Source organism: Dasypus novemcinctus, chromosome 6, assembly GCF_030445035.2.
Source record: "Dasypus novemcinctus isolate mDasNov1 chromosome 6, mDasNov1.1.hap2, whole genome shotgun sequence".
In the NCBI taxonomy this organism is placed as follows: Eukaryota; Metazoa; Chordata; class Mammalia; order Cingulata; family Dasypodidae; genus Dasypus; species Dasypus novemcinctus.
The window spans coordinates 82,814,985-82,835,544 of NC_080678.1; the positions used below are offsets into that span (position 1 = coordinate 82,814,985).

The following is a 20,560-nucleotide window of genomic DNA, read 5'->3' on the forward strand; positions in this document are numbered from 1 at the left end:
AATAGTTGCCGGCAGTACTCCCCTCCCTCCCCCAGTTGTGTTACTCCCAGAGCTAATTATAGTCAAAATTGCTGCCCTCCCATGTTCCCCATTCTCCTGCAGGAGCCTCTTACTCAGGACTCAGAGTACTAGCCCTCTGGGCTCTACAACTAATGTACACCCTCTCAAGGACTGTGTCTACCCTGATAGGATCAGAGACAGATCCCAACTGCTTTCTTCCAAAGCCCATTTCAAAATGGCAATAGCAGGGGTTTCAGTTCCAGAGCCGGCAAGGAATAGGTTTGCCTTACAGGTTCCCAAACTCCTCAGGAAAGAGTGTCTCCTCATGTAGCATTTACCTGTTAATTGAAGTGGAGATCTATATCCCACTGTAGTGCTGGGTGCTGTAGAGAGGAATTTTCACAGTCAGCCTGCCCCAGTTGAACTGTTACTGCTTCCAGAAAGCCTTTCCTGACCATCTTGCCACTTCTCACCTATAGAGTTAATCCTTCCCTCCTCTGGGTAATATCTGTATTTTGATCAAATTTCTATTGTTGTAGTTCTCAGCCAACACTGTAATTTGTTTACATGGCTGTCATCCTCCTAGACTGAGAAACTTGAAGGCAAGGATTATGTGCAGTAGTCAATCAACAAACCATAGAAAATGCCTGGTGTGATGAGTACTCAATAAATGTTTGCCAAATTAAATGATCTCATATATTAAATAGGTGGTCTTGGTCATGGATAGGCAGAGATAGCTGTGTGTAAACATGCCAACTCATGTCAATAATAAAATACCCACAAGTTTCTAAGTTTTCATTAAATGAATGTGTCCTATATTGAGAGGTCTCTTCCTGTTATAAAACATAAAATTAGAGTGCTGTATCTGTGATTGTCCAAGGCTACAGAGTTCCTTGAGATAGCTGCTCCCCTAGTGCTCTAAATGCTATTTGCCTTGGTATATGATGTAGTCAGAGCAAACACTTGGGATTTTGAATCAGAAGACTCGGACTTGAGTTCTTTTTCCACCATTTGTTACCTGTGTGACTTCAGGCAGTCATGTGACCTGATCTGTAAAAAAAAAAGACCAAATATCCCCATATTCATTAATCAAACATTTATTGAATGCTAACTACATGTGAGCCAGTAGTTTTCAATCAATCCTGAGTGCATATTAGAATTACCTGGAAAACTTTTAAAACGATTACTCCCTTAATAAAGACAACATATAGGATTAGGTGATTGTGTAATGAAATAATAAATAAATAAATAAATAAATGCATAAATAAATAAATACATAAAGATTCCCAGGCCCTAGCTCCAGAGATTCTGATTTTCTTGGTCTGGTACTTGGTATTTTTATTTCTTTTTTTTTTTTTAAGATTTACTTATGTATTTATTACTCTCCCCTTCCTCCCACCCCCCCCCCCCCCCCCGGTTGTCTGTTCTCTGTGTCTATTTGCTGCGTCTTCTTTGTCTGCTTCTGTTGTTGTCAGCGGCACTGGGAATCTGTGTTTCTTTTTGTTGCGTCATCTTGTTGTGTCAGTTCTCCGTGTGTGCAGCACCATTCCTGGGCAGGCTGCACTTTCTTTCACGCTGGGTGACTCTCCTGGGGCACACTCCTTCCACGTGGGGCTCCTCTACATGGGGGACACCCCTATGTGGCAGGGCACTCCTTGCGTGCATCAGCACTGTGCATGGGCCAGCTCCACATGGGTCAAGGAGGCCCGGGGTTTGAACGCAGGACCTCCCATGTAGTAGACAGACGCCCTAACCACTGGGCCAAGTCCGCTTGGTATTGGTATTTTTAAAAGAACCATAGATGATTCTATGTAGCCAAAGTTGAGAACCACTGAGTGGGGGAGGGGATACAGAAACCAATAAAATCCAATATATCAGCAACTTTCCACAAAAAGCTATAAATCTAGGCTCCATTATTTATCAGGGGTGCAACTTTTGAGCAGTGCTGATATGAGAATTAAAAGGCATAAATTATGTGCAGATGCTTAGCCTAGGGTAGGTGCTTAACAAACATTATTGAATTTGGCAAATTATTAATCTAGGCCAGTGGTTCTCTATCTTTAGTGTGCAATGGAATCACCTGAAGGGATTGTTAAACCATAGATTGCTGGGTTCCACTCCAGACTTTCTGATTCAGTATTTCCAGGGTAGTCTGAAATTTGCATTTCCCACAAGTTCCCAGGTGATACTGGTGCTGTTGGCCCCAGGATCACATTTTAGAATTACTGACCTCGAGTATGAACTCCTGAGGACAGGGCCAATCAGCATGCTTACTAAAGCATGTTCAATGCTTCATTCATAGTTTCCAGCACAGACCACATGTGTAATGATTTTTCCCCCAAAGAATGAACTACTCTGTGCCTCAGAATAAATAATATCTACTGTCAACAATATGTGATCAAGGACTTTGATTTATTCATTCCTGTATTCCTGCACCCAGAACACAGCAGTGCTCACAAAAGTTACTAAATGAAGTTGTCAACAGGATTCAACGAGGTCATGTGTAAGAAAAATCCCATAAGCGTTTGCTACAATGATTGCTATTCTTTAAACAGGGTAATAATTATCTCAAGAACTGAAACTCTTAAAACAGACTGGGAGCACCTGAGAGCAGAGAGATCCTATCTTCTGGCTCAGGCAAAGCTCTGCACCTAAAGGAAGAGGCTATAACAAAATGGATAACCAATAGCTAATCTTTTTTTTTTTTTTTAATCTATAAGGAATAAATTTATTGTCTTACAAAAATCACTGTCTAAAAATAAAGGAATATAAGAAAAGATATTCGCAGTCAGGTGTCTAGTGGTCAATAGCCATTCATAAAGGCGGGTCAACAGCTAATCTTTGTTCAGACAATCTATGAGACTTGTCAAATTCAATCCTCTTAACAAGCTATTAGATGGTCATTATTAGCTCCATTTTACAGACGAAGTAAACTGAGGCACGAAGAGATTAATTGCCAAAAACAGTGAACGGCAGCCTAACCCACGCAACCCTTCGCTTACTATGATTGGCAAAGTTTAGAGTTCCGTGGACAACCTGAGATACTGTTTTCGACCACCATACGATCACCAAAAGTCAGAAGTGAGAATAATCTTGAAGGCGGAAATCAATGGGGTCAGAAGCCAGCAGGAAGTCGCCATTGGACTCAAGATCAGAGGTCACTTGACAGGTCATAGGTAGACTGTGGGGGCGTCACTAAAGATAGTCTGACCCAGCCTTTTCAATCGCATCTCAGTCGGTGGGGTATCTGAGGGAAAGAAAAAAAATGCGGAAATGTATAAGAATCCAGAAGTCTTCCACGGCCATGATGGGTAAGGGAAGTGGCGCACGCACAGCATCCGGGTTCCTGAGCGTGTGTCTAGTGTAGACGTGGCAGAAGGAGCGGTCCAGCCCCTGAGCGTAGGGGCGGAACTTCCGGGGACGACGTGACGGCCCCCTCGGAACCGGAAGCGGAGCTTGGGAGCCTTGACGTTAGGAACGAAGTCGAACCTGGATCTGGAGCCGGGTGAGGAGTGGCATCAGGAGGTTGGTGGGTAGGAAGGCAGAGGGAAGGCCGGGGTATCACTGGCTAGATCGGGGTCCCGTGTGTGAAGGAAGGGAGGAGTCCGGGGGCGGGGCTCGGAGAGAGACCCTCACCTCACGCATCTACAATCCGGGGTCAGCCGTAGACCCTTACTTCGCCGCCCGCCCAGTTTCCGACTCCCGCTTCCTACCCCAGGCCAGTCGAAAGGCTCAAGACACTCGGCGCCCATGCTTAATGAGCCAGCGCGCTCTCTCTTCGCGGCCTTCGGTCTTGATCGGCGGCGCTCCCAGCCTCCGCAGCTCGACTACTTCCAGAGTTCTAGGAAGGTTGCCCCGCCCCCTTGGGTTGTCACCCTCGACGGGTTTAGAATGAGAGACTTGACCCTGATTCCAGGCCCTTGGTGTGTTTGAGGGGATTATTTCCTGGAGAAAAAGCTTTTTTTTTTTGTTGTTGTTATTGTTGTTGTCCCCCTCCATTGACTTTTAAGGAGAGAAAAGGAAGGGGAGTATCTGTTCAATTTAGTGTCATTGACCTGTGCAAGGCTTAGGATTTGGAGTTCCTGAGATGACTTTCAGTTTAAAGAGATCTAGCCCACGGTTAGTACTAATGCTTCAATATGTGTTCATCAATTGTAACAAATGTACCACATTAATGAAAGATGTTGTTAATGTGGGAGGGGGAGGGGTGGGGTATATGGGAATCCCCTATATTTTTTAATATAACATTTTTGTAATTAAATTTCTTTAAATATAAAAATAAATATAAAGAGATCTATCCAGTAGTAGATTAGATTTTCTGTAGTCAAGATGGCCCTTTCTAGCAAAAGGAGGAAACCCATGATTCCCGTGCAGTAGTTTTGAGCTCTCCTGCTTCCTGGAACCCTTCTGCCTATAAGATAGTTGGTGTGGAGAGGCTATTTAAAGTAGATGTTATTAGACAGTACTCTTTTTGGAAGAACCCAGAACTTCTCATTCATTCCTCTCACCAGACAAAACTAATACTTTTACTGGTGCCCTATATTCATGGCAAGCATATATATAAGAGCAGAAACAGAAGAGTTGAAGAGCACTGGGATTTGGAAAACTCATAGCCCCTCTGCTAGAAGCATAAGATGAATGATCTTTTCCGTGAAGTCTGGCTTTGCCACTGATCCTTGATCTGTTTGCCTAGGTTATTGTGGAGAGGTTTTTGTGCCTGGCCTATACTCAGCTCTAATGTGGTACCTTACTAGAATTTGCAGGTATCTTTTACATTTAGGGATTTTAATGCTTAAGTTCTAAGGTCCATATACCCTTTTGGTGGGAAGACTGGGGACGGAGTGGCATTTGTATTAGTCTGGGTGATTAAAAAAGACTAGCACACACTATAGGGTTATTCAGTGTTTGTTAAATGAATAGATGTGGGAGCATTGTTTAATTTACTTGTAATATCCATTCCAATGGGCCTTTCTGAGGTTGAAATTTATACCCTCTTGGCATTGACAAAGCATGAGATTCAGAGTAACAAAATCCTTTCTTTGAGAAGGCAGTCTGGGTCCTGACTGGGGCAGAAAATTACTAGATCCTGTCATACTGTAGAAATGATTAGGCTAATCATTGCCTGATAAAGTCAATCCCTTTTACCTCTACTTCTTACCCTTAAATAGTTGCTTTCTCTTTAGGAAGTTGGTTTTGACTAATTTCTTTCTTCTTTCCCATCTGATAGGTGAGACCGAGTTGGGGATGCTCTCATAATGAATGTTAATCAGTCAGCTCCACCTGTGCCGCCATACGGGCAACCCCAGCCTGTCTACCCAGGGTATCATCAGTCCACCTATAGTGGGCAGCCAGGGGCCACAGTTCCTCCCATTCCCTATGGAGCCTACAATGGTCCAGTGCCAGGCTATCAGCAAACACCTCCCCCAGGTATGTGTTTGCAAGTTTCCTTTGAGCTATGGAAAGGATTCAGGAGAGTCTTTAGTTTGGGTTTTATTACCTTAGCTAAGTGTCTAGAGGGTAGTGATGACAGGAATTGTTGAGGAACATGAATCTGGCTCTTTGTCACTGGGACCTCTGTGGACAGTCTGCCCTTCCCTGTTTTTACTGTAGGGTGACTGTGTTTCTGGTTCAACTGTCAGACATCTAGTGGGAGCATATCTTCCAGGTTCAGTAGCAGCTCATTGCCTGTGAGTGTCATGCTGTGGTACAGCCTCACTTGGCTGCATTGTTCAGAGCTGGATGGAATGAATGATTGTGATCACAGCTCCTCTAGAGCCTATGGCTGGGACTGAATATTTCCCATTGTCCTGAAGTCTTCCTGAAATCGCTTATATCTCATATATGTTGATAATGTTTCTCACTGGACAATGGTTCTACCTATAAATGACTCTGAGACATGGGGATCTAGTTCATGGATGAAAAGTGTGGTTATAGGTGTACCTGATTTTTGAAGCCTCTCATATCTTTCTGTTTATATCATTCCTTTCCCTTTGCCTGACTTTCCTCTGGTTAGGTGCTCTGTAATATCAGGGCAATAGGAGAAGACTAATCTGGTGCTGCCTTAGAATCAGCTTGTATGTTACTTTTCAAGGAAGGGCAGCTAGTACTCTACAGATTATACAGAAGGGTTTTTTGGAGAGTAGTTAACTGAAGGTCTTTGGTTAAACTAGCTAAGGACATATTGTGCACCAAACTCTTCATAATTTTTTATGAGTGTAATTTCCATGAAGAGATAGGGAAAAAGGGGACACCGAAGAGGCAAAGGTAAGATTTGGGAAATGCATGAAGTATTACCACTTCAATTAAAACTCTGAAGAAAAAAAATCATGAATTGGTAAGATTAGGTGAGATTAGGTCTCAGATCATAGAAAAGCTTTACCCTTGGTTGGGACTTTGGCTGGACAGAGTTCACCTCTGCTCTCCCAAGTCTTGGCTTACTTATCAAGATGGAGTTTGGCATTACTTCAAGAGCAAAACTTGTCTGGTTTTTGTCATGGCTACTGAGCAAGTTCAGATGAATCATGTTTCTCTAGGCAGATATTGTAGTGTTAATCTCTGCTGAAGACAGAAAAACAACAACAAAATTGTTATTTGAACAGGGGTCAGCAGCATTTCAAGAGTGATGCACCATGTTGCTAACTGCTTTTTTCCTGTATTTCAGGTGGGAAGGGTGCAGTAGTAGTAGCTTTGATGGTAGCTCTGATGAGTAGAAAGTATGGACTAGAGCTTTTGTCAGGAGAGAGGTGTCAATATTAATTAACCAACTGTCCTGACTGAACTCTTGGCCAGAAACAAGGTCTCCAGCCTATGGGGAACACTTTCCTGAGCCCTGTGCTGTTGGGAGCTTCCACACTTGGCAGTAGATGAAAAAGATATGGTTAGGATAAGTAGAATGTGTAAGAGGTGAGTGGCAGAATAGTCTCTCCAAGAGGTGCCTTTCTTTACAACCTAGTTCAGGATATTACTTGGTCTTTGTCCCTGCCACTTTTCTCATATATGCTCCATGTTTCTGAGTTCTGGAGTAGAGTCTTTTCCTTAAAAGACTTGACCTTTTGTCTTGGGGAACAACATTGACTATGCTGCATAGAATTGGAGAGGATGATGATCAAAGGAAGGCCGTACATTCTTGTGGCTGTGTCTGCAGCTTCACCCCAAGTACACCTGTCTAGGAGGGTAAAGGCTCTCTGTATGGGCATCCATGTTCAGAATATTGCTGTAGCTAGAGTTGCATGTTGATGGTGTTATTTTCACTACAAAACTGTGTATTGGGCCAGTGAAAATCTGAGCTTATTGACGCTTGCTTTGCATTCCTGGCTCAGGGTAGAAAAGAAAGTTGTTTCCCAATTATTTAGTTTCTGTCCTTTACCTTTAGGTGTGTCGAGAGCCCCATCTTCCTCAGGGGCACCCCCGGTCTCAACAGCACAAGCCCCTTGTGGCCAGACTGCATATGGCCAGTTTGGCCAAGGAGATGTGCAGAATGGGCCGAGCTCCACTGTTCAGATGCAGAGGTATGTACTTGGGTCAACCTAAAATCGATCTGATGAAGCTGGTAGGGTAGAAATATGTGAGGGCCTTTTTCCTTTTCTTCTTTTTCTTTGCCTTTCCCTTAAGTCCCTTTCTCTCTTCCTTCCACTTTTAGCCTTTTGTTAGCTTTTTTCTAGGTACAGGTGCTGGTGTTGTCCAACTATGTGGATTATTATTATTTGTAAAGTTGTTTTTGTTTTGTTTTGTTTTTTTAAAGATTTATTTTATTTATTTCTCTCCCCGCTTCCCCCCGCCGGTTGTCTGCTCTTTTGTGTCCATTCACTGTGTGTTCTTCTGTGTCCCCTTGCATTCTCGGTGGAACCAGGAATCTGTGTCTCTTTTTGTTGCGTCATCTTGCTGCGTCAGCTCTCCGTGTGTGCAGCACCATTCCTGAGCAGGCTGCGCTTTTTTCACACACAGCGACTCTCCTTGTGGAGTGCATTCCTTGCGTGTGGGGCTCTCCTATGTGGGGGACACCCCTGCGTGGCATGGCACTCCTTGCGCGCATGGCAGCATTGTGCGTGGGCCAGCTCACCACATAGGCCAGGAGGCCCAGGGTTCGAACCCTGGACCTCCTATATAGTAGGTGGACGCTCTATCAGTTGAGCCACATCTGCTTCCCCAGCCATGTGGATAATTGGTCCCTTTCAGCACCTGGGTTCTTTTGCATGTTCTTCCTCTTTATTTGAACTTGAGGATTTTTTTTTCTTGATTAGACATACATCTTCACTAATTTTTTTGGTTCGTACTGAGCCTTCCCTATGGGAAAAAGAGGAAGAGGGAACTTCAGGATTATTTGTGTGTGTCCATTTTGACTTCCCTCTTTCCTCTAGATCAGTATTTGTAGGACCAAATGATTAAGTTTAGTAAGGCCATTTATGAAAGGAAATATTGTCAAAGGAAAACCACATAAATTATGACAGTGGGTGACCTGTGGCCCAGTAAACCCCTGTCTTTGCATGGAAGTCCATCAAAGGAGGGGGATTATCTCTTTTGGCGTGTTTATTTTTGAAGAACAAAGAATGAAGTATGATTGTGGATGGGGGGGGTGTGGTAATGGAAGAGTCAGTTTCTGACACTTTGATTCGGTATCCAGAATATATGTTTTTAGTGTTGAATGTAAGCCTGAAGAAGGAGCCTAGGAAGTTCTCGCTATCCTGTGTGTTGGGAAATTGTGAGAAGCCATATAGGAATTCATTCATTCCCTCAAAAATATTCTGTACTATTTATTCTAAAGGTTGAAGATAAAGCAATAAGCAAGACAAAGTCTCTGCCTTTGTGGGGCTTACATTCTAATGAGGTGCATATAAGATGACAAGGAGACAAATACATATAAGGAAAATAAAATAGAGTGAGGATCTAGAGAATGACTGGTGAAGAGGTAGGGAGCTGTTTTAATACGCTGATCAAGGAAGGCCTCTCTGAAGTGATATTTGAGACCTCAGTGAAGTGAGGAAGTGAGCCATGTAAACATCTGAGGGAAGAATGTCTTAGGTAGAAGGAACAGCAAATGCAGAGGCCCTGAGGCAGAAATTAGTTTGGTGATTGTGAGGAAGAGCAAGGAGGACATATGGTAGAGCAGAGTGGAGAATAGAGGAGATAAGGTAGAAACAATCAATCTTCGGATCTTTTCATTGTAATATAAAACACATACCAAACAGAAAACAAACCCATACAAAACAAATATGTGACTTGCTGAATTATTTTAGAGCAAACACCCTTGTAAACTGTAATCCAGATCAAGAAATAGTATTCTGCCTCTCATCCCAGAAGCCCCTTATGTGTCCCAGTTCAATCACATCTGCCCCGACCCTGTAAATATTCATTATCTTCACTTTTAAAATAACTACTTGTGTTTTTAAAAGTAGTTTAGGGGGGAAACAGATGTGGCTCGAGTGATTGAGCTCCTGCCTACCACTTGAGTGGCCCTTGGTTCAGTTTCTAGTACCTCCTGGAGAAGGCAAACTGGCACTGGAGAAGGTGAGCTGGCATGGCAAACTGATGCAACAAGGTGATGCAACAAAAGAGACACAAAGAGGAAAGACAATGACAGATACAACAAACCAGGTTGCTGAGGTGGCTCAAGCGACTGAGCATCTCTCTTCCACACAGAAGGTCCCGGGTTTGGTTCTTGGTGCCTCCTAAAGAGAAGATGAGCAGACAAAGAGAGCAGACACCAACCACAGACAAAGAGGCTGGGCAGGGGAATAAATAAATAAACGTTTAAAAAATAAATAAATAAAAATGAAAGTAGTTTAGGGGAACAGATGTGGCTCAGGCTGATGGGCACTTGCCTCTCAAGTGGGAGGTCCTGGGTTCGGTTCCCAGTGCCTCCTGGAGAAGGCAAGCAGACAGTGAGCAGACTGAGGAGAGAACCATCTAGGGGAGGGAGGCAATAAAGTTAAAATAATAATAATAAAGTAAATAAATCTTTTTTTAAAAAAGTAGTTTGTACCCAAATGTACATCTCCCTAGATACTGTGATTTAGTTTTCCATTTAAAAAAAAGCAAAAAAAACCACAAACTTGATGTGTCTATAGGTTCCCCCTTGCCTTTTTTTCCCCTTACTCTTTATCCATTGGGGGAAAAAAAACAATCCAGTTGACCTGAAGAGCTTCCATAGTCTGGATTTTCCTGCTTGCCTTTTCATGTCACAGTTCAACATGTTCCTCTTTGCTCTGTCTTTCCTGCAAATTGGCAGCTGGATTCAGAGACTGGATCAGATAGGTTTGATCCCTTTGGCACAATTATGTGGGACAAGACAATAGGAGACACATAATGTTGTGTTTTCTCTCTTTTTGTGATATGAGCAGTTGTTGATGCTTAATGCCTATATATATTAAATTCACTGGGCTTTCAAAATTATGATACTCTCATTCTTTTATTTTTCACTTATTAGTTTGAATACCATTATAAAGAGACATTTCTCATCATCTATTGTTTGATTACCATTATGCATTTTATATAGGAAAGGAAAAGTAAATGCTTGATTCTTTACTTTTATTTACCAGTTTTGAAGAGAATGAATTGGTTGCCTGTCTTCTGCCAAAGGTAACCAATTATTCTTTACAATATGGTTTTAAAAAAAAAAAGGGAAACAGATATGGCTCAAGTAATTGGCTCCCATCTACCATACAGGAGGTCCAGGTTTGATACCCAGGGCCTCCTGGGTATTAAGCTGGCCCACATGGAGTACTGCCCTGCACAAGGAGTACCACCTGTGCAGGAGTGCCCCTGTGCAAGGAGTGATGCCCTGCCCAGGAGTGCCACCCACAGGGAAAGCTGATGTAGCAAGATGATGCAACAAAAAGAGACACAGAAAAGAGACAATAAGAGATGTAATGAACTAGGGAGGTGAGGTGGCACAAGAGAATGATCGCCTCTCTCCCACTCCAGAAGGACCCAGGATCGATTCCTGGAGCCGCCTAATGAAAATATAAACAGACACAGAAGAATGCACAGTGAATGAACACAAAGAGCAGACAATGGGGGGTGGGGGGAGAAATCTTTAAAAAATAATGTGTATATATATATATACACACACACACACTTTTTTTTTTGTATTAGAGAAGTTGTGAGCTTACAAAACAATCATGCAAAATGTGCAGAATTCCCATGTCATCCTGCTACCAATACCTTGCATTATTGTGGAACATTTGTTACAGATTATTTTTTAAAATCCTCAAAATATTACTATTAACTATAGCTTACATTTAGTATATTTTTTCATTCTCCCTCCATTATTAATGCCATGATTTAGTATTGTACATTTGTTATAGTTCATGATTTAATGTCATTTTGAGTAATTTTGAATTTAAATGTATTTGAGGATGTTTTAGTTTCTTAACTATAAAAACAAATACTAGGGAAGTGGATGTGACTCAACTGATAGAGTGTCCGCCTACCATATAGGAGGTCCAGGGTTAAAACCCAGGGCCTCCTGACCCGTATGGTGAACTGGCCCACATGCAGTGCTGCTGTGCTCAAGGAGTGCCGTGCCATACAGGGATTCCCCTGCATAGGGGAGCCCCATGTGCAAGGAATGTGCCCCACAAGGAGAGCTGCACCGCATGAAAAAAGTGTAGCCTGTCCAAGAGTGGTGCCGCACACACGGAGAGCTGATGCAGCAAGATGATGCAACAAAAAGAGACACAGATTCCCGGTGCTGCTGAAAATACAAGGCAACAGAAGAACACACAGCGAATGGACATGAGAGCAGACAAGGGGGGAGGGGAAGAAAAAAAATAAAAAACAAAACAAAAACAAATACCACATAGTGGGTTGCCTTAAACAATAGGAATTATTAGCTCATCGTTTTGGAGCTAGAAGTCCTAAATTGAGGTGTCAGTAAGGTGTTTTTCCCCAAACACTGTGGCATTTCTGGGACTGGCTGCTGGTGATCCTTGTTCCTTGGCTTTTCTATCACATGGTAGTACACATGGTGCATCTTCTTTTTCTGCTGGCTTTTCCCCATGGCTTCTCTTTCTGTCTGACTTTCATTCTAATTATAAAGGAGTCCAGTAATCCAGATTAAAGCTGAGCCTGGGAAATGGATTTGGCTCAGTGGATAGAGCATCCACCTACCACATGGGAGACCCAGGGTTCAAACCCAGGGCCTCCTGACCTGTGTGGTGAGCCAGCCCACGTGCAGTGCTGATGCACGCAAGGAGTACCGTGCCACGCAGGGTTGTCCCCCGTGTAGTGGAGCCCCACGTGTAAGGAGTGCACCCTGTAAGGAGAGCCACCCTGTGTGAAAAGGTTCAGCCTGCCCAGGTGTGGTGCTGCACACATGGAGAGCTGATGACACAATGAAAAGAGATACAGATTCCCGGTGCTGCTGACAAGAATACAAACGGACACAGAAGAACTGATAGTGAATGGACACAGAGAGCAGACAACTGTGGGGGAGGGGCGGGGAGGAGAGAAATAAATTAATTTAAAAAAAACCTTTAAAAAAAAAAAACTCAGCCTGATTCAGTTGGGCCACACCATAACTGAAGTAACATCTTGAAGAGGTCTTATTTACATTGGGTTCACACCCCTAGAATACTAAGACCAAGAACATGTCCAAACTAGGTACTCAATTCAGTCCACGAAAGATGTGTTTCAGTCCACTGCATTTATTATCATTATTGAAGTTCAAAGTATGCCCTGTTTGACCAAGGGGAGTCTCTTCAAGTTGGCTGTTAAGAGTCCTTTGACTCTAGTAGTCTCTAGATATAAGAGGCTGTTCCATATCATCTTATACATTTTATGCCCCAGAGCAGGAATTAGCCATGTCTTCAAGAGGTCCTTTATTTTTTTTTTAAGTGAGAAATGACATTTCAGATCTACAATCTGGGTGCTAGGAATCTCCTTGCTTCTGGATTGGTCACTGTTTCTAGGCCTTTTCAGTGGACAGAATTAAGAAATACATACATTTCTAATACTGTAATTCATTAGTTTATATTGGTACTTCCAATTCAAGTTCAAGTCTATAGAGCTTTTACTTAAGCTGTTTTTTATTACATCTGTATCTCCTTCTCTACCAAGAATCTCGGTTCTCAAGGACAGGGATGAAGGTAGAGTAAATAGGATTGAATGTGAATTAAAGGAAGCAGATGTGGCTCAAGCAGTTGTTGCCTGCCTACCATATGGAAGGTACCAGGTTTGGGTCCTGGTGCCTCCTAAAGAAGATGAACAAGACAGCAAGCTGACGCGACAGGCTGGCCTGGCAAGATGATGCAATGAAGGGATGCCACAAGGAAACACAATGAGAGACACAGGAAGTAGGGAGTGGAGTTGGCTAAAGCCAAGGAGGTCCTGGGTTTGGTTCCTGGTTTCTCCTAAAAAGAAGATGTGCACACAGCTAACAGACACAGAGAGCAGAGAGTAAGCATAAACAATGGGGTGGGGGGTGAGGGGTAAATAAATAAAATCTTTTTAAAAACTATGAATTAAGAGAGAGGGAGGAGTTACAGAGATCTCTTAGCATCTTGGCTTAAGTAACTGGGTAAATAGTAGTGCAGATTACTGAGATCAGGAATACATAGGAAGGAGCAGATTTTGGGGGTGAAATGAAGGGTTTATTTTGGACATTATAGATGGTAGGTGGGTATTAGCTCTCTAAGTGAAGATGTTGAATAGGTAGTTACATATACAAATCATACAAATCTGCAGCTCAGGGATAATGTCAGGACTGGAGATATGAATTTGAGGAGTCTTCAGTCTAGAGATATTTAAAGTCGTGGGACTGGATGAAATCAATTAGAGAATGAACATTAAGATTAAAGAATGGAATTGAGGACTAAGCATTAGAGCTTATCAACCTTTAAAAGCAAGAAAGAGGAGGAGCCATTAGAGACTATGAGAAAGAGCAGCAATGAGGTAGGAGATAGACCAGAATTGTGTGGCATCCTTAAATCAGTTGAAGAGAGTATTTGCTGTGTTGTTTGCTGCTGAAAGTCAGGTCAGATGACTGAGAATTGATCATTGGATTTGGCAAGATTGACATCATTGACATGCAGTTTCAGCTGAGAGATGAAAACAATTACCTGGTGGGATGGGTGGTAAATTAATATAATCTGAAAACCCTCTTGTTACAAGCATCTAGAAAGGAGAGGTGAAATAGAAACTTTTTTTTTTTTCCCCCAAATGCACCCTGATGCTTACAGAAAGTGAAATCCTCATGGATCAGAAACCAAGTGGGGACTGAAAATCAAAGTAGTAAGTGCACTGGGGCAGCAGATGTTAATTATCATCTTGACAACCCAGGGGCTTAAGTTTAAGCAGGTACTAGGGATGGGAGATGAGTCCTTGGGCTCTCCTGAGATGAGGTTTGGAACTGAGACCTTGTTTATGAAGTCTGAACCCAGGCAGCACTCTCAATGAACAGGAAGACTAGAAAAGAAATTCTGCCCACTGGTATGGGAGATAATATGGAGTCTTTTTCCCTCTGGCTGCCTGTAAGTGGAAAAAAATGGGATTAGGACTGCAATTAGAAACAAGGGACTATTTTGAGGTTTCATAAAAACATTGTAAAATTGGACTCTAGTGATGGTTGAATCATTGAATTGTAGAGTTAAGTGGAATGAATTTTATGATATGAAAATTATATCTTGATAAATGCTCTTTAAAATATTTGATGTTAGGTGGTAGTTTAGTTTCCTAGGCTGTTCAGAGCAAATACCATGAAATAGTTCACATTAAACAATGAGAATTTATTTACTCACAGTTTTAAGACTGGGAAAGGTCAAATCAAGGCATCATCAAAGTGATGCTTTCCCCCCCCAAAACTGTGGCATTCTGGTACCGGCTACTAGTGATCTTTGGTTCTTAGTTGGTCATATGGCAAGGCAGATGGCAGCATCTCCATTCTCTTCTGGGTTATGTTGAATTTCAGCTCCTTGTGGGTTTTTCTTTCTTTCTCTCAATTTTATTCTGCTTATAAAGGATTCTGGTAATAGGATTAAAACCCATCCTGATTGAGGCGGGTCATACCTTACCTGAAGTAGCCTCATCAAAAGGAATGGATTAAATTTAAGAATATGTTTTTCTGTGGTATATTTGGCTTCAGACCTCCACAGGTGGCAGTATCTTGGGGTAACTCCCAGAAGCAAATGCAAAACAACTACACTCCCTCAATCTAGGCCCTAAGGAAGTCTCACATGAGAAAAAATACTATTAGAGTCAATAGAAATAGAAACTATTAGAGGACACCAGATAGTAGAATAGTACCCTGAAAACATTATAGGAAAATAATTGTCAACTTAAAATTATATACCTAGCTAAGAGAGAGGGCAGGGAAGCGGACTTGGCCCAGTGGATAGGGCATCCGTCTACCACATGGGAGGCCCCCGGTTCAAACCCCGGGCCTCCTTGACCCGTGTGGAGCTGGCCCATGCACAGTGCTGATGTGTGCAAGGAGTGCCCTGCCATGCAGTGGTGCCCCCCACGTAGGGGAGCCCCCTGCGCAAGGGGTGCGCCCTGTAAGGAGAGCCACCCAGTGCGAAACAAAGTGCAGCCTGCCCAGGAATGGCGCCACACTCATGGAGAGCTGACACAAGATGAAGCAACAAAAAGAAACACCGATTCCCGTGACGCTGATAACAACAGAAGCGGGCAAAAAGAACACACAGCAAATGGGCACAGAGAACAGACAACTGGGGGGGGGAGGGGAGAGAAATAAATAAAATAAATCTTAAAAAAAAAAAGAGGGCAAACAAAAACATTGTTAGACAAAGACAGAGAGAGTTTACCACATACAGATCCTAGTTGAAAAACCTACTGGGGGAGTGGATGTGGCTCAAGCAATTGGGCGCTTGCCTCCCACATGGAAGGTCCTGGGTTTGGTTCCTGGTGCCTCCTAATGAAGAGGAGTGGACGCCTCAACCCACAGGGAGCAGAAGTGGCTCAAGGTTGGGCACTCGCCCCCCCCACGCGTGGGAGTTCCCAGTGCCTCTTTTTTTTTTTTAAGATTTATTTTTATTTATTCCCCTCCATTGTCTGCTCTCTCTGTCCATTTGCTGTGTGTTCTTCTGTATCTGCTTGTATTCTCAGGTGGCTCAGGGAACTGATCCTGGGACCTTCCGAAGTGGGAGAGAGGCAATTACTCTCTTGTGCCACCCCAGCCCCCCTGTTCTGCTATGTCTTATTTTCTCTCCTCTGTATCTCTTGTGTCATCTTGCCATGCCAGTTCTCCATGTCAGCCGTCACTCCTGCATGGAGTGGCTTTTCCCATGCAAGGTGGTGTTCCCACGCAGGGTGGTTCTCCCGTGCGGGGCCGCATTCCCGCATGGGCTGGCACTCCACGTGGGCCAGCTTGCCCTCACCCGGACCCTCCCATATGGTACATAGGAGCCCAATTGGTTGAGCCACATCCTTTCCCCCCAATGCTTCTTAAAGAAGATGAGCTATGAGCAGACAGATGAGGGTGCCATCTTGGGGTGGGGGTGGGGAAAATGGGAATAAAAAAAGTCTCTAAAAAAAAACCCCAAAAAACTGAGGATGGACTTAGGGAAAAAATGGAAAATAAACTCAGAAAGAAGAACTTTTAAAGAGAGAGAAACAGGAATTAAAGAAGTTGAGACAAAGACAGGGTATAGACCAATTCTTTTGTAATGTATGACTAAAAGAGGAGTAGAAACATCAAGGGATGTGAGGTTTAAGGATGATTTTATTTGTTGGTTATTTTTTGAGATGTTTGCTGATGAGAATGATCAGAGAGGGAGATGCTGAATGGAAAGATAAACTGTAAAATGGAAAAAGATATTTACACATAAAATAAATGAACACGTAAATAGTACGGAGAGAGTATATAAAGAATTCCTACTGATGAGTAAAAAAAAAGATAATCTAGTTGAAAAAATAATGGAGAAAATCTTGAATAGGCACTTCATAAAAGAAGAGAAAGAAAAGTCCAAAAAACATGTTAAAAAGTTGCTCAGTCTTCTAAGTAATCAGAAAACTACAGATTAAAAACCACAACAATGGGCAATATGTCTGGTTTGTCTGGCCTACTAGCCCAGCATGGCTCTTGCCCCTTGGCATTACTGCTTTTGCTCCTGTTTGGCCCTAGCTCAGTCCTTACCATCATCTTCCATCTGTCCCTTAATTTCCTCAAGTGTCTCCACTGAGGAGATCGCAAGGACTTCCTGGTGATAGGCATGTACGAGAAGACCAACCAGTCTAGAACACTAGTAGCTTGCGTACCCATGTCAAGATCACAGATTTTACTGACCATGTTCTGTTCTCCAAGGAGGTTGCAACCAAGGGAGAAATTTTCCTTTACCACTGAAGTTTATAACATGTTTGAAGTGTGTTTTGAGAGCAAGGGAACAGAACAGATATCTGGCCAACTTGTGATGCTGGACATAAAGCATGGAGTGGAGGTGAAAAATTACAAGGAGATCGTAAAAGTTGAGAAGCTCAAAGTAGAGTGGCGAAGCCTAGAAGACCTTTCAGAATCACTTGTTAATGATTTTGCCTATATGGAGAAGCGAGAGGAAGAGATGTATGATATCAGCGAGTTAACAAGCACTTAGGTTCTGTACTTAAGCATCTTTTCAGTTTTCTGGCTTGTTTGGACCAGCCATCTGGCAGAACATTTACCTCTGCCACTTCTTTAAGGCCAAGAAGTTGATTGAGTAATGAGATGCAATCCCTTCCCACCTTATATGTCAGCTGGCAGAACATTGCTGGGAAGTACCTGGCCTAAGGCACCCTACCTATAGCACCGTAAGGCATGTTAGAGCTTTCTTGCCAAAACTGATCTCTTTTGGTATGGGGGAACCTAGACCCAACAAGCCAGTGAGGGACTTCTTTTTAATTTGGTGGGATTTGGACTATAATTAGGATCACCTATGACAAAAAAATAAAGGTTACCTAGTTAATGTCAAAGCCATCTTTGTACTGGGTTTCCTCATATGATTTGTTTGAGCCATGATTTCTTCCACTTGCCAACCAACTCGGGCTTCCATTCTAGTTCTTTTACCAAGATTTATATGACCATGTTGAACTTGTTTCCTTCTGATTATCCTCTTTGGATTTTCTTTTGAAGTGTCCTTAACTTTTGCTGACCCTTTGCTGCAATGTTTAGGTCCCTTCTGGTGATACACTTTTATAATTTTGCATCTTTTAAAAGAGTGAAGGACGTGAGCTTTGAACTGTGCATAGCTCTTAAAGAATATTTTGTTTTATTTAGAGAATTAAAATATTTGTGCTCAAAAACCAAAAACCAACCAAAAGATTCTCCTACATATCCATCAGATTGGCAAAGTTAAAGAGTATAATGGAGCAGACATGCTCAAGCAGTTGAGCACCTGCTTCCCACATGGGAGGTCCTGAGTTTGGTTTCCGGAACCTCCTAAAAACAAAAAAACAACAAGCAAACAAATGGAAAAAACAATTCAGGGGAACTGATGTGGCTCAATGGTTGAGTGCCAACTTCCCTCATATGAGGTCCCAGGTTCAAACCCTGGTCCTGGTACCACACACACAAACAAAAAAGTATGACAATACTAAATATTGTGAGAATGTAGAATTACAGTAACTCTTACACACTGGTGGTGGGATGAAATTAGTACCATCACTTTGGGAAAACAATTTGTCACTGTCGATTAAAATTAAAGATACGTATACGCTATGAACCAGTAATTCCACTCTTTTTTTTTTAACTTTTTATTTTGAAATAATTTCAAAGTTACAGGAAAATTGAAAAAGTAGTACAGAAACAATACATAGAATTCCATCGCACCCCCATGCAGATACCCAGATTTACCAACTTAGCATTTTGCTATATTTGGTGTGTCGTTTGATCTAATTATATCTACCTATCATTTATATTTGTATAACTATCTATATCTATCTGTCATCTATCTTCTAAACATTTGAGAGTAAGTTGCGTACAGCATTCTCCTCTAATACTTAACACTGCCATGCTAATTCACTATTAAATAGATGACTTAGAAAAACTCATATATGTACAAGTTAAATGTGGAAGTGTTCACAGCAATATTGTAGCAACCAAGTAGAAAAGCCCAAATATCTGTTTACATTAAAATGCTTAAGTACATTGTGTCATTATATAATGAAATATCATTTAGTGATGAAAGGGAATGGATTATAGGTAAATGAAACATATAGATGAATTTCATAAATATGGTTGAAGGAAAGAAGCAAAACACAGTATGTACAATATGGCTAAAAGGTTAAAAAACCAATAAAAGCAAACATAAAAATGAACTATATTGTTTATGGATGATGGTGAAACTATAAAAACAAGTAAGGGAATGATTATTATGGACGTTAGGAAAGTAGTTACTGCTGGGAGAGTTGTGTTTTGGGACAGGTATACAGAAGGCCTTTAGGTCCTGGCATATTGTGTTAATATCTTGGTTTGTGGTTACATGGGTGTTTGCATCATAATTATTTAATTGCACATACATGTTTTAAGTTCTTCTTTTTGTTATATTTCACAATTAAAAAGCAAAGTACACTGGACTAGGAATCAGGTCTGAGCTCTAGGTCTAGTTAGATTTGTCACTTACACTCCTAGAGTCTTTTTTTTTTTTAAAGATTTATTTTTTATTTATTTCTCTCCCCTTTATCCCCTTCCCCCATTGTCTGCTTTCTGTGTCCATTCGCGGTGTGTTCTTTCTGTGCTCTCTTGCATTCTTGTCAGCGGCACTGGGAATCTGTGTCTCTTTTTTGTTGTATCATCTTGCTGTGTCAGCTCTCCCTGTGTGCAGTGCCACTACCTGGACAGGCTGTGCTTTTTTTTTGTGCAGGGCAGCTCTCCTTGCACGGCGCACTCCTTGTGCATGGGGCTACCCTACGTGGGGGATACCCCTGTGCGGCCTGGCAATCTGCTTGCATCAGCACTGCACATGGGCCAGCCCACCACCACAAGGGTCAGGAGGCCCTGGGTTTGAACCCTGGACCTCCCATGTGGTAGGTGGATGCTCTCTCAGCTGAGTCAAATTCGCTTCCCATACACTCCTGGAGTCTTAGTTTCCTATCTACTGTGTGTCCCTCTAAAAAAATTACCTTGAGATATTTTATAAGTTGGGAAGCTGTGAACAGATGAGATAGTAATTTATCATTACTAGGGCACATGACAGAATGACATTGCTTAGTTAATAGTATTATCCATATGAATTGAACAAAACCATGAAGTATGATTATCTGACAATGATTTATTGAATACCTGCCAGTATGTTTGATAGCTATGGAGACAAAAAAATGCAGAGCCCAACAAAGAGCTTGGGGAGATTAGGTTCACTAGCATATGGCTAAGAAAATGCTAGTTGAATAAGTGAAAAAGTATTAAACTTCTGGACCAGTTGCTGTTGAGGCAGATACAAGAAAGTGCCTGTTATTTTCGTAGAGAAAAATTAAGTCAGGAATGATAAATCAGAAGTTACGATGTAACGATGTAACGTAGACTACTATAGTGAAGAATCGGCTCATTCCTGAAAACCCAGAAGGATCTTGTTATGTATAATATCCTATATTGTATATTTCTGTAATATCACCTTAAGACTCCACTGCAAAAAAC

The 20,560-nt window shown here is 42.1% G+C and overlaps 1 protein-coding gene, 1 long non-coding RNA gene and 1 pseudogene across 15 annotated transcripts in view; 2 read left to right on the top strand and 1 right to left on the bottom strand.

Moving 5' to 3' along the window:
* Window positions 1-3,151: 3,151 nt before the first annotated feature.
* LOC139439235 (uncharacterized) lies at window positions 3,152-3,826 on the bottom strand. Its single transcript, XR_011649055.1, has 2 exons — window positions 3,714-3,826; window positions 3,152-3,247 (listed from the first exon to the last, which is right to left on the bottom strand). It is a non-coding gene; the product is annotated as an uncharacterized lncRNA (long non-coding RNA).
* The window catches only part of SEC24C (SEC24 homolog C, COPII coat complex component), a 29,612-nt gene continuing 12,417 nt past the window's right edge, over window positions 3,366-20,560 (top strand). Inside the window, exons 1-5 of one of the 14 annotated variants that reach the window (XM_012531105.4) lie at window positions 3,414-3,505; window positions 4,011-4,119; window positions 4,694-4,763; window positions 5,228-5,427; window positions 7,373-7,508. In XM_012531105.4, the coding sequence (XP_012386559.1) occupies window positions 5,256-5,427; window positions 7,373-7,508 (308 nt within the window). In that variant the 5' untranslated portion in view covers window positions 3,414-3,505; window positions 4,011-4,119; window positions 4,694-4,763; window positions 5,228-5,255. Of the gene's footprint in view, window positions 3,526-4,010; window positions 4,120-4,693; window positions 4,764-5,227; window positions 5,428-7,372; window positions 7,509-20,560 lie in introns of all 14 variants that reach the window. The other 13 variants (XM_058299070.2, XM_058299067.1, XM_058299072.1 and 10 more) reach the window with 13 other exon arrangements.
* Window positions 7,519-18,237, top strand: LOC131278751 (transmembrane emp24 domain-containing protein 10 pseudogene; annotated as a pseudogene).